At 43.6% G+C, this 13,683-nt stretch overlaps 1 protein-coding gene across 10 annotated transcripts in view; it reads left to right on the forward strand.

The window, feature by feature from the left end:
* Nucleotides 1–13,683, forward strand: part of frmd4a (FERM domain containing 4A) — a 384,495-nt gene that overhangs the window by 340,717 nt on the left and 30,095 nt on the right. For 9 of the 10 annotated variants that reach the window (XM_072241726.1, XM_072241724.1, XM_072241723.1 and 6 more), the window contains 2 exons: nt 305–427; nt 13,074–13,302. In XM_072241726.1, the coding sequence (XP_072097827.1) occupies nt 305–427; nt 13,074–13,302 (352 nt within the window). The remainder of the gene's footprint in view (nt 1–304; nt 428–13,073; nt 13,303–13,683) is intronic. The other variant, XM_072241725.1, reaches the window with a different exon arrangement.

Below are 13,683 nucleotides of genomic sequence, written 5' to 3' on the forward strand. Positions count from 1 at the left end.
AGCTAACATAAAGGGAAGTACAGGAGTCTGAAGACACACACTCAATGATTCAGGAACAGCTTCTTTCCCTCCACCATCCAATTTCTGAATGGATAATGAACTCATATACACTACTGTACATCACTGTTTTTGTTGCTCTCTTGTGCACTGCTTGTTATATATATGTGTGTGTGTGTTTTATTGTAATTTATAATTTTTTATTTTATATATACAATGTACTGCTGCCACAAAACAACAGATTTTATGACACATGTCAGTGATATTAACTGATTCTATCTGAGGAATCATCTTCTTTCTTTCACAGGAGCTGACGGGGAGGTTGCCCAAGGAGTACCCTTTAGACCCGGGGGAGCAGCCCCCAGTCGTGCGGCGAAGGGTTGGCACCTCCTTTAAGCTGGACGAGCAGAAGATCACGGCCAAGGGAGAGGTAAAGAAAATGGCCCAGAATGTACAGCAAGCTAACAGACCATTCGGCCCCTCTGCTTCATGTCAGCAGCTTTTGCCAGCCTCCTCTCTCTCCTATCCTACCATAATTTTCTCTCTCTTGTGTGTTTCTCCATCCTTCTCTTATATGCATTAATTCCCCTGGAATCCACCCTGTGGAAGCAACTTCCCAAATCTCCTCAGGGGAATGAAAATTCCTCAGAATTTATGATTGCAATTTATTATTGACTGTCCCATGTTATTCCTGGTTTTGGATTCTCACTTGTGGATCCATCTATCCCTCAAGTGGCTGCCTTCTGTTCCTGGAACCATATAACACTACAGTGCTGTATTGACCCTTCAGCCTACGATGTTGTGCCGAACTTATAACCTACTCTTAAGATAAATCTACCCTTCCCTCCTACTTTGCTTTCCATTTTTCTATCATCCATGTGCCTATCTAAGAGTTTCTTAAATTCCCTCATATATCTGCCTCTACCACCACCCCTGACAGACTGTTTCACTCATCTGCCACTATCTTCTGTGTTTAAAAAAAGTCTACCTCTGATATATCCCCTATATTTTCCCCCAATCACCTTAAAACTATGTCCTCTCGTATTAGCTATTTCCACTCTAAGGGTCCACTCTATCTATGTCTCTTATCACTTCTATCAAGTCACCTCTCATCCTCCTTCCTCCAAAGAGAAAAACCCAAGCTTGCTGAACCTTTCCTTATATAAGACATGCCCTCTAATCCAGGCAGCATCTTGGTAAATCTCCTCTACGCCCTCTCTAAAGATCCAACATCCTTTAACGAGGTGAACAGAACTGAACACAATATTCCAAGTGTGATCTAACCAGAGTTTTATAGAACTGCAACATTACCTCGTGGCCCTTGAACTGAACCCCCCAATTCATGAAGGCCAACGTGCCATATGCCTTCTTAATCACCCTGTCAACTTGCGTGGCAACTTTGAGGAATCTATGGGCATGGACCCCAAAATCCCTCTGTTCCTCCATGCTGAGAAGAATTCTGTAATTAATTCTGTACTCTGCCTTCAGGTTTGACCTTCTAAAGTGAATCACTTCACACGTTTCCAGATGTAGAGAGAGAGTGTGTTACAGGAGGTAAAGGACTGATGGGATTGTTCTGAGAGTCACCATAGACTCTGTGGGCTGAATGGCTTTCTTTTCTGTCATACGAAAATATGAAAGGGTCCTTTTTTAAAACTCATTTTCAACTTGTTTATCAAGGAGTCAGCTGACCGTCACCTTCTCAGGGGCATTTGGTGACGGCAACAAAAACTGACCTTGTCTGTGATGCCAAGTCCCGTGAAAGATTGTTTTTTCAAAGAAATAGTTGAACAAACATTTTCTCCTTCCAGCCGCAGATAAGGGAGTTAGCTAGATTGAAGAAAGCCCTTTTGTGTAGTTTTCAGTGGGACGAGGCAGCTGTTTGGACTAAACTGGAATGTTTTCTCACTGAAAGAATACAAGGAAATGCTTGCAGAGTGAAATGTCTCCTGACGAGTGCACTTCCCTGATGAGGTTAAAGTTTAGAGTTGTCTGGAACTATAGTCTCTTTTCCTTGTTTAATTCATTTGTGCCCCAAGTGAGATCATGTTCCTTCAAACGTAGGGAGGAGGGAGGCCACACGCAGTCTTTAACAGTCCGTTGTATTATTACGTTTAATTAGTGATACAGCACAGAGGAGGCCCTTCCAGACCTTCGAATAGCACTGCCCCAGCATCTCCCCGACGTTCCTGATTTAACCCTAACCTAATCACAGGACAGTTTACAATGACCAGTTAACCCACCCGGTATATCTTTGGACTGTGGCAGGAAACCAGGGAATACCCACACATTCCATGGTGGAGGACGTACAGACTCCCTACAGAGGACGCCAGGATTGAACTCCAAACTCCAGCTCCTCAAGCTATAAGAGCATCAAACCCCATCAACCCTGGTATAGAGGGCTGTTTTTCAAAGGGACTGGGTTTTGGCAGTGACAAGATTCCAAAGAAGGAGAGCGATTTGGCCCTTTAAAGTCTTGTCACCGATTAACAAGACTCTGAAAACTCACACTTGTTTCTCAATCACAGTGTATTTAATGTACACAAGGAAAATAGCCTGGTCCTTCTCACCCAACTGTTCTTAACTTTAAAGGGAAAAATGCTGTTTTTATACAAAATTGGCTGAACAGTTACAGAAATTGACCAGTTGGTAAATATGTTTGTGTTCAGATTCTTCACTTGCAAAATCAATCATCATTCACAATACAGGTGTAAAAAGTCCTTAGAAACTACAAGTTAACAACTGATGATCCTTTGAGGTTAGTAAAGTAATTGCCCCTAGTTGCTGCAAGAGGCCTGTATCCTTCTGTTACATTGTTACCTTGTCTCCATATGCCAAATGGCTCCAGTCTCTTAATGGGCAAAGGAAAGGGGTGTTCTTCAAAGCCTTTCTTGCTTGGGTTGACTGCACACTATCTGTAAACTGTCCTTATCCGTTATCCATTGTCTTAACCCTGGCCTTGCTGTGAATTCCACAGAACCTATAGTGTCTCAATGGCACAATCCCATTTCCCAGCAGTTTTCAAAATATCCTTGCTCTCTTGATCTTTTCAACAAATTTCGATTCCCTGGCCCTGATTGCCTCATTTTCACCATGGATATCCAGTCCCACTTCTATTCCTCATCAGGAAGGCCTTAAAAGGTCTCTGCTTCTTTCTCAACAATAGATTCGACCAGTTCCCTTCCACCACCACCCTCCTTCATCTGGCGGAACTGGTCATCACCCTCAACAATTTCTCCTGCGGCTCCTCCCACTTCCTCCAAACTCAAGGTGTAGCCACGGGCTCCAGCTATGCCTGCCTTCCATTGGCTGCATGAAACAGCCTTCCCTCATACCATACCATACCTGGTAATGCTCCCCAACTCTTCCTGTGCTACATTGATGATTGTATTGGTGCTGCTTCATGCACCCATGCTGAGCTCGTCAATTTCATCAGTTTTGCCTCCAGCTTCCACCCTGCCTTTAAATTCACTTGGTCCATTTCTGACACTTCTCTCTCTCCTTTCTCAATCCATGTTTCCATATCTGTCAAAACGTCACTCAATATCTGCCAAAGGCTTTCTAGCATGTGCAGAATATCTTGTGTTCCCTCTGTCTTATTCTCCCCACGTTCCCATCAACTCCCCAACTACCCCTCACCCACACACTAGAGGTAACTTGCTTCACCCAATTGACCCACCAGCCCTGTCACCTTTGGGATGTGGTGGGAAACCAGAGCACTTTGGGGGAAACCCACACAGTCACAGAGAGAGACCGAGTCTTCCACACAAGCCTAGGAAGAAGGCTCAAGGAAAAACTTACTTGCAGCAGCATCACAGGCACATAGCATCAGATAAGCAGCATTCACAAGAAAGACAAATTACATACTTTTTTACAATGAAGAGCACAATTTTAACAGTAATAAGTCCATTTTAGTGCATAGTAGCCATCATGTTGCTAAACCGTGTGATTAGGGTTGTGCCAGTTGGTTGGAAAACTGAATGGTTGAAGGGAAGTAACTGTTCCTGAACCTGGTGGTGTGGGACTTCAGCCTCCTGTACCTCCTGCTGATGGTATATGTGAAAAGAGGGCATAACTACAGTGGGAGTATTATAAACCTCAAATTATTTGTAGGTTACATGTTCTGCACAACATTGTGGGCCAAAGGGCCTGTAATGTGCTGTAGATTTCTGTGTTCTATAACGAGGCTTCCCATTTGTTCTATCTCAATGCATTGTATAATGATCTGATCTATATGAACAGAATACAAAACAAGCTTTTCACTGTATCTGGGTACATGTGACAATAATAAACAAATTCCAGTTTCTCCCCTTGGCCGTAGATCACAAGGGCAGCCATGTTTGGCCTAGCATTGCACTTCACCACCTGTTTGTGTCGAGAGCTTGTCAATAAATCTGCCTCACATTTTCCTGTCATTCCATTCAAAGCTTTCCCGCAACCACATTCCATTGGGAAAAGAATCAACTGGATAACAGGAAATTGAGCGTGCAGTGTTACAGATTGATGACTCAGTGTCTGTCTATACCACTTCCATTTATATAGCGACCTGTAATGTATCAGTATGTCCTAAGTGGCTTCGGTGGAGCATTCTGAAACGAAGTTTGAAATTAAGCCAGACATGATGTAAGATCAAGCAACAGTGTAATGAGAAGTTTTAAGGAAAGTCTTAAAGGAGGCAAGAGGAAGAGAGAGATGGTGAAGAGGAGAGAGACAATGAGAGAGATGGGAAGGGAGAAAGCAAGGGAAAGAGAGAGATGTGTAGAAGGAGAGAAACAGATGTGGAGGAAGGAAACAGATGGGGAGTGAGGGAGAAATGGGAGAAAGGGACAGAAAGAGAAAGTGGAGGGAGAGGGAGAAAGAGTGAGACAGAGAGAGACGAGAGGAGAGAGATGGGGAGGGAGTTAAAGCAAGAGTGGGGGGGAGAGAAAGTGGAGGGGAGGGAGGGTAGATAGAGAGAGGAGAAGAGGAAAAGACAGAGAGAGGGGATGATGGGTTTAGGAAGGGCTTTCCTGAGTTTAGGATTAAGGCTTCTGAGGAACTATGCATACACCATGGAAACAGGCCACTCTGCTCACCATTTCTGTACAAACATGACACCCATCCATACTATTCTCCTTCTCCAGCACTCGGACCTGTAGCCTTCCATGCCTAGATGATCCAAGTACCTGTGCAGACGTTTGTTCAATGTTGCTAGTGACTCTGCTTCCACCGTTCTCTGGGAGGGGAAAGTCCATCTCAGATCCTCTGAATCTCTTCCCCTTTACCCTAAAACTATGTCCTATTTCTAAAATGTAAGGATTAGAGTCAGATTTATTATCACATATTAGAGTTGTGAAATTTGTTGTTTGGTGGCAGCAGTACAGTGCAAGGCATAAAAATTAATACGAATTACAAAAAATGAATGGAGGGAGTAGTAGGGTAGTGTTCACGGACTGTCTCAAAATCTGATGGTGGAGGGGAAGAAGCTGTTCCTAAAATGTTGAGATTGTATCTTCAGGCTCGTGAACCCCTAGATCCTTCAAGATGTGGATTCACAAGGAGGAACAGTGTGTGAGTGGACCAAACCTGTCACTGTTGTACAACCGTCACAACAGTTCAGCCCCAAGTGTGACCATTAGGTTTGCTTTAGTAACTGTATTGGCTGTGCCCCAGAGAACATTTCACACTGTTAGTCTTGGACAGCAGTGTGGATGCAGGCTGCTTTTTTAATGCTCCAGAGAGCGATGCAGATGCCAGAACGCTGATATTTTTAGACTCTGCTGTATGTGCAGATTCTCAAATACCAGGACAGATTGTTTTAGTAGAAAAACGAAACAGCAGTTTCATGCACTGCATTTCCAATTGAGGTTTGTCACTGATCCCGGTGAGCAAGTAGGAGGAGTTCCTGAGCCTCATCTCCAACCAATGGATCCATAAGACATAGTACAATTAGGCCATTTGACCTATCCAATCTTCTCCACCATTTTGTCGTGACTGATCTATTATGTCTCAAATGCATTCTCCTGCTTTTTCCCTGTACCTTTGACACTCTTACTAATCAAGAACTTACCAACTTCTGCTTTAAACTTTGCCTCCACACTTGTCTGTGGTAATGAATTCCACAGATTCACTACACTCTGGTTAAAGAAATTCCTCCTCACCTCTGTTCAAAAGGGACATCTTTCTATTCTGAGCCTGTGCCCTCTGGTCCAAAACTCACCCACTTCTCAACACCCACTCTATCTAGGTTTTTTCAATGGTGAATGAATTCTTGAGTAACAGACACACAAAATGCTGGAGGAACTCAGCAGGTCAGGCAGCATCTATGGAGGGGGATAAACAGTCATTGTTTTGAGCCAAAACCCTTCAAGCCTGGAAAGGAAGGGGGCAGAAGCCAGAATAAGAACGTGGGAGAAGGGGAAGGAGGGTAAACAGGCAGGTGATAAGTGAACCAGATGAGTGGGTGTGGGGGTGGGGGGAGATAAGAAGCTGAAAGGTGATAGGTGGAAGAGGTAAAGGGCTGAAGAATGAGCAACCTGATAGGAGAGGACAGTGGACCATGGGGGAGAAGGAAAGAGGAGGGAAACCAGAAGGAGGTGGTTGTCAAGCGAGAAGAGAAGGGGTGAGAGGCGAACCAGAATGGGGAACTGAAAAAGAAGGAGCAAAGGGGGGAGAAATTACCAGGTTATAAAATTCAATGTTCATGCCATCAAGTTGGAGGCTACCCAGATGGAATATGAGGTGTTGCTCCTCCATCCTGAGAGTAGCTTCGTCATGCCAGTAGAGGAGAGCATGGACAGATATTTTAGAATGGGAATGGGAGGTAGAATTGAGATGAGTGCCTTTTTTTTCATTCTCTCCTATCGAGAAGATACAAAAGCTTGAAATGATGTAGCACCAAGCTCAAGGACAGCTTCTGTCTCGTTGTTTTCAGACTCTTGAATGGACTCCTAATAGGATAAGATGGACTCGACCTCACAAGCGACCTTGTAATGACCTTGTACCTTATTGTCTGCCTGCACTGCATTCTCTGTGTAACTGTTACACATTATTCCTCATTCTGTTATTGTTTTATCTTGTTCTACCTCGATGCACTATTTAGGTGACATGCAAAACAAAGTTTTTCACTGTATCTCGGTACTTGAGACAATGATAAACCTATTTATCATGCGGCCCCTCGAGCCAGTCCTAACATTCAGCAGCTGATTTATGAGCCAACTTTTAGAGGCCATATCTTTTCTCCTAAACAATTTAATGCTCATTGTTTAGCAACCAGCTCTCAGTCTCAAATTTAAAATTAACAATTGATGTGGAATCATCATTGCTTGAAAAAGAGAGTATCCAAATGTCCATAAGACATAGGAGCAGAATTAGGTCATTCAGCTTAAATTGAGTCTGCTCTGCCATTCAGTGAAGGCTGATTTATTTTTCTTCTCAACCCCATTCTCCTGCATTCTCCCCATAACCTTTGACGCTCTTACTAGTGTAACTCTCGCTTCGGCTAGCAGCTTAATGTGGGGGGTGATCGCTCCTGGCCAGGCCAAACTTGAGAAATCTCGTTTGGGTGGATGCTGTGCGATGTGTCCCCTGTTACAAATCAGTATCACGAAATAACAAACAGTACACAATATGTGATTAAACGATTAAGCTTTATAATTCTTACTTTGACTATATGGTTAGTAAAGAAAACAAAAATAAATCTTGTGAAACATTCTATTGTGCAATGTTGGAGCTCACTGATAAGCCGATCATCCACCATCGACCTCCTCCGTTCGTCTCTGCCCTTCGGACCCTCACTCCAAGTCCACCCCGTCCGGCGGTCTACCAGCTCTCTCCATTCGTGTCTTCTCTCTTCATCTCTCCCCGGCAAAAGACTGCGAAAATCTCTCTTCCAGACTCACAAGAAAGAACAACAGCATTCCAAACCGTGTTATCTCTGGTCATAATCCAAACATTGCTGCTACAGAGAAACCATTAGATTATCAGTGAAACCTTACAGCATGTTACACTAGTCAAGAACCTATCAATCTCCACTATAAGTATACCCAATGACTTAGCCTCCAGAGCTGTTTGTGGCCATGAATTCCACAGATTCACCACTCTGGCTGAAGAAATTGCTCTTCATTTCTGTTCTCTTCTCAATCTGTCTGGATGGCAGGCAAAACCAAGTTCTTCACTGTACACAAGAAAATCTGCAGATGCTGGAAATCAAAGCAATACACACACGAAATGCTGGAGGAACTCAGCAGGCCAGGCAGCATTCATGGGAAAGAGTAAACAGTGGACGTTTTGTGCTGATGAAGGGTCTCGGCCCGCAACGTCAACTGTTTACTCTTCGCCATATATGCTACCTGGCTTGCTGAGTTCCTCCAGCATTTTGTGTTGGTTGCTCTTCACTATACCTCAGTACATGTGACACTAATAAAGCAATGTACCAATCTCATCCACATACAGGCAGTTGCTCAGTTAAATTGGCCTCATGATTGGCAAGGGCAGTGTTGGCTTGAGGCCTTTTTCTGTGCTGAACTGTTCTCTAACAAACAGGAGGAAGTCAGCAGTTTGAGCAGCATTTGTGGGCATCAGACCCTCCTTGACCTGCTGAATTCTTCTAGCCAATTGTTTCCGCAGATTAGATCTGGTCTGGAGGGTGCTGAACTAAATAGAGCATAGAACAGTACCGCACAGTACAGGAACTTTGGCCTGCCATGTTGAGCCGACCTTTTAATCTACTCCACAATCAGTCTAACCCTTCCTTCCTACATAGCCCATAACCCTATTTTCTTTTCCACCCATGTGCCTATCTGAGTGTCTCTTAATGCCCCTAATGTAACAGCCTCTATCACTACCTCCGAAGGTGTATCCAGGCACTTGCCATCCTAAGAACCTACTGTACATCTGACATCATCTGCCCTAAACTTTCTTCCACTTACCTTAAACAGATATCCTTGGATATTCGTCATCCTGCCCTGGAGAAAGGCACTGGCTACCCACTCTGTCCTATATGCTTCAATTCATTCGCCCCCTCATCCTCCTTCATTCTAAAAAGTCCTAGCTCGCTCAGCCTTTCCTCATAAGGTGGAGAGTCTAGGACCAGAGGGCACAGTCTCAGAGTAGAGGGGCATCCATTTAGAACATAGATGAGGAGGAATTTCTGTGGCCAGAGGATAGTGTGTCTGGAAGCCAGGCCATTGGGTATATTTAAAGTGGAGGTTGACAGATTCTTGATTAGTCAGGGCATCAAAGGTAACGGGGAGAAAGCAGAAGAATGGGGTTGAGAGGAATAATAAATCAGGCATGATGGAATGGTGAAGTAGACTTGTTCAGCTGAATGGCCTGATTCTGCTCCTATGTCTTATAATCTATAAAGCATGGTTTCTAATCCAAGCAGCATCCTGGTAAATCTCCTCTGCACCCTTTCTTTAGCTTCCACGTCCATCCTATAATGAGGCAACTAGAACTAAACACAATACTTAACTGTGGTCAGAACTTTATAGAGTTGCAACATCACCTCAACCAATGAAGGCTAACACACCATACGCCTTCTTATCCAACTTTGAGGAATCCATGGACATAGACCCCAAGACCCTATTAGTTATTCAATCTGCTATTTACAACACCCTCCCTACTCACCAGTCCCTGTCCAGAAGTGGGTGGTGTTAGTGCCCATAAAATGGCTCAGAAATCCAGGTTCAATGGGCTGAACAACCTGTGAGCTAGCAAGTTGTGGGTTCAAGTCCTCACCAGGGCTTTCAATGACCTTGGTACACTGACATGCCAGCTGGTCACTGTTGAAAGCTCTGTGGGGAGAGGAAGGAGACTACAGCTATCTTACATTGCAAGATCCCACAGATAATACTGCAATCTTAAGCAGTTAATCTAGTTCAGGGAGAACGAAAGAAAATGCACTGGACGATCTCAGCGTGTCAGGCAGCAAGTGCTGAGAGAAATGGACAGTTGACGTTTCAGATTGAGACGCTTCACCTCCATTCTGTTTCATTAACGTCGATAGAAGGACAAACATTGGCCTCAGGACACTTGAGATTTCCTCCACCCTGATTTGGAATATTGCAAGAGATCTTTGATATCCACATTTGGGGGCCTTAGTGTAACCAGTGAGAATCAGGTTTATCACTGTCACGTCATAAGAAACCCTCTCTCAATGCTCCCCTTCTGTGAATTCTGTTACCTGCCTTTTCCCCCTTCCCCCTTATTCTGGCATCTTCCCCCTTCCTTTCCAGTCCTGAAGAAAGGGTCTTGGCCCAAAACATTGACTGTTCATTCCCAACCATAGATGCTACCTGACCTACTGAGTTCCTCCAGCATTTTGTGTGGGCGTGAAATTTGTTGTTTTGCTGCAGCAATACAATGCAATACATAAAAAAATTTATAATGATATAAATAAATTGTGCAAAATTGAGAGTACTATCTAAAATCGGCAAACGTCCAGGGGCTGCCTGTATAATTGCGTTGTACGTGAGTCATTAATCACAGCTCCGATTAAAAATAAATATGCAGTTTCTCTCTGAATATCAGGTCCTAGTGGAATTGAAGCTATTTGCTACATTGGCTTGCGAGTGAATGATTCCTGAGGGAAAAACTGGTTGTAAATGAGTCTGAGCAGGAGGAATTACATCCAAGTAATTAGATGAATTTGACATTGAAAACTAATATGTGTATCAGTAACCGTGAAACCATGGATTGTTGTTGGAAGAAATACCCTGCAGAGAACAGAGTTTACCATTCCGACTCAGGCTGACCTATATGTGACTCCAGTCCAAAGCAATGTGGCTCTGGTGAAATAACCCCTTAATTCCAGCTATCATGCTGCCACTTTCACGACGCTGTGGACCAGACTCCACGATCTCTCTGTAGGTCAGTGCAGTTAAGGGTCCTGACATTACTGCCCCCTTAATTTTGACTTTCCAAAGTACGACTCACACTTGCCTGGATTAAACTCTAGCTCTTATTTGTCTGCCCGTGTCTGTAACCGCTCTTTCCTGCCTGCTGTATCTTTTGAAGACCTTCTTCACTGTCCTTCACACTTGACCACCTTTTGTGTCATCGCGCTGACCTCAGTGACCTCGTTGTGACGACACTGACCTCAGTGCTATTTTCCTGCACTAACACCATTTTGTTCAATTCAGAATCAAATTTAATATGATAGGCATATGTCGTGAAATTTGTTAACTTTATGGCAACAGTACAATGAAATACATGATAAATAAATAGAGAAAAAAACTAAGTTACATTAAGTATATATGTCTATTAAATAAAGTTAAAATAAGTATGAAAAATAACATAAATAAGAAAGTAGTAAGGTAGTGTTCATAGGTTCAATGTCCATTTACAAATTAAATGGCAGAGGGGAAAAAACTGTTCCTGAATCACTGAGTGTGTGCCTTCATGCTTCTATACCTCTTTCCCAATGGTAACAGTGTGAAGTGGGCATGTCCTGGGTGGTTTGATTTCTTTAATCTCCAAAGAGCTAAGCACCAGCCTCAGCAGTGATGCCCGTCTCCCAGAAGACTGTTCAGACGAGAATTACTTTACTGTTGGTAGATGTACCAAGATACGGTGAAAAGCTTATCAATTTATTACACAGTACATTTAGGTAGAACAAGGTAAAACAATAAAAAATAAAGAATAAGGTGCAGAATAGAGCGTAACAGCTACAAGATATTAGGCCATTCAGCCCTTTGAGTCTGCTGTCATTCAGTCATGGCCAATTGTTTCTTCAACCTCAATTTATTCATTTATTTTATTTAGAGGTACAGCGCAGGGCAGTCCGCGCCGCCCAACAACCCACATATTTAACCCTAGCCTAATCACAGAACAATTTACAATGACCAATCAACCTACTGACCGGTGGGAAGAAATGGAGCACCCAGAGGAAACTCAGGCAGTCACGAGGAGAACATTCAAACTCTTTATAGACAGCATTGGAATTTAACTCCTGAGCTGTCAAAGCATGGCACTAATCACTGTGCTGTCATGGCATCCTTCTTCCCGTAACCCTTAACCCTCTTATCAGTGAGGAACCTATCGATCTCTGCTTTAAAAATACCCAGTGGCTTGGCCTCCCTCTGGCTGAAGAAGTTCCTCCTCATTTCCATTCAAAATGGACGTCCCTCTATTCTGAGGCTGTGCTCTCTGGTCCTAGGCTCCCCCACTACTGGAAACATCCTCTCCACAAGCTCAGTTTTAAATGTCTTAAGTTCGCAAATGTTGAGGTATTCTGTAAATTACTGCTAGAATTTTAGACCATAAGACATGAGAGCAGAATTAGGCCATTCAGCCCATTGGGTCTGCTTCACCATTCCATCGTGACTGATCCAATTCCCTCTCAGTTTTGTTTCCTCAACACGATAGACATCTTTCAGAATCTGCAGACATGACTGATATCTTCATACACGATTTTATTTAGACCTGTATAAACTCCTTATACAGCCCCTTAGCTGAGGATTATTTTGGTTTACATTTTTAAATATTTCATTGTATATACATCAAAGTCAAAAGTAAATTCATCATCAAAGTCTGTATATGTCATCATATGCAACCCTGAGGTTCATTTTCTTGTGGGCATGCACAGTAGAACAAAGCAATGCAGTAGAACTTTTTTTAAACTATGCACGAAGACTGACAGACAACCAATGGGTAAAAGACAAACTGGGCAAATAAAAAAAAAGAAACAAATAATAAATAAGCAAATAATACTAAGAACATGAGGTGTAGAGTCTATGAAAGTGAGTCCATGTGTTGTGGAATCAGTTCAGTGCTGAGGTGAGTCATGATATCTATGCTGGTACAAATTGACCTTTTGAACAAGAGATGTGTTTAAGCAGAATGCCACTAGAAACTCATAAAACCCCAGAATCTGAAATCATCTCAGAGAAGAAATTCCTTTTCAGTCTCAGACTGATCTCTCATCCTGAGTCACTTCCCCTCATGCTGTTCTCCACCACCCCTTCTGTACGGAGACATCATCTCTGCTTCCACCCTATCCTTTTCTTTCGGTATCCCAAGAATGTATCCTCCTCCTCCCTCATGTCTGAAGACAGATTGCAATCGGACTGACACTTGCCTCCTCTCTCCTGCAGGAGATGGAACTGGAGCGCCTGGAGCGGGAGTTTGCCATTCAGTCGCAGATCACAGAGGCAGCGAGGCGGCTTGCCAGTGACCCCAATGTCAGCAAGAAAGTGAAGAAGCAGAGGAAGATATCCTACCTGAACGCCCTTAAGAAGCTGCAGGACATCGAGAACGCCATCAATGAGTACAGGATCAAATCAGGGAAGAAGCCGACCCAGAGGGCATCACTAATCATCGAGGGTGAGTGTGCTGGCACTGAGAGATGTAGTTGTAGAGCAGAGTCGTACTGCATGGAAATGGACCATTCAGCCCATTGAGTTCCATACTGTCCGTCAACCATCCATTCACCTGTTTTGGGGTCCATATCTAAGGAAGGATGAGCTGGCATTGGAGAGGGTCCAGAGGAAGCTTACAAGAATGTTCCAGGGAATGAAGGGGCGACACGACAGCATAGCGGTTAGCATTTGATATTACAGCACCGGCTACCCAAGTTCAGTTCCCACTGCTGTCTGTAAGGAGTTTATGTGCTTTTCCCGTGACCACGTGGGTTTCCTCCAGGTGCCCAGTTTCCATCCACGTTCCAAAAGAGTATCGGTTAGTAGGCTAATTGGACGCATGGTT

This window comes from Mobula birostris, chromosome 23, assembly GCF_030028105.1.
Source record: "Mobula birostris isolate sMobBir1 chromosome 23, sMobBir1.hap1, whole genome shotgun sequence".
Taxonomy (NCBI): Eukaryota; Metazoa; Chordata; class Chondrichthyes; order Myliobatiformes; family Myliobatidae; genus Mobula; species Mobula birostris.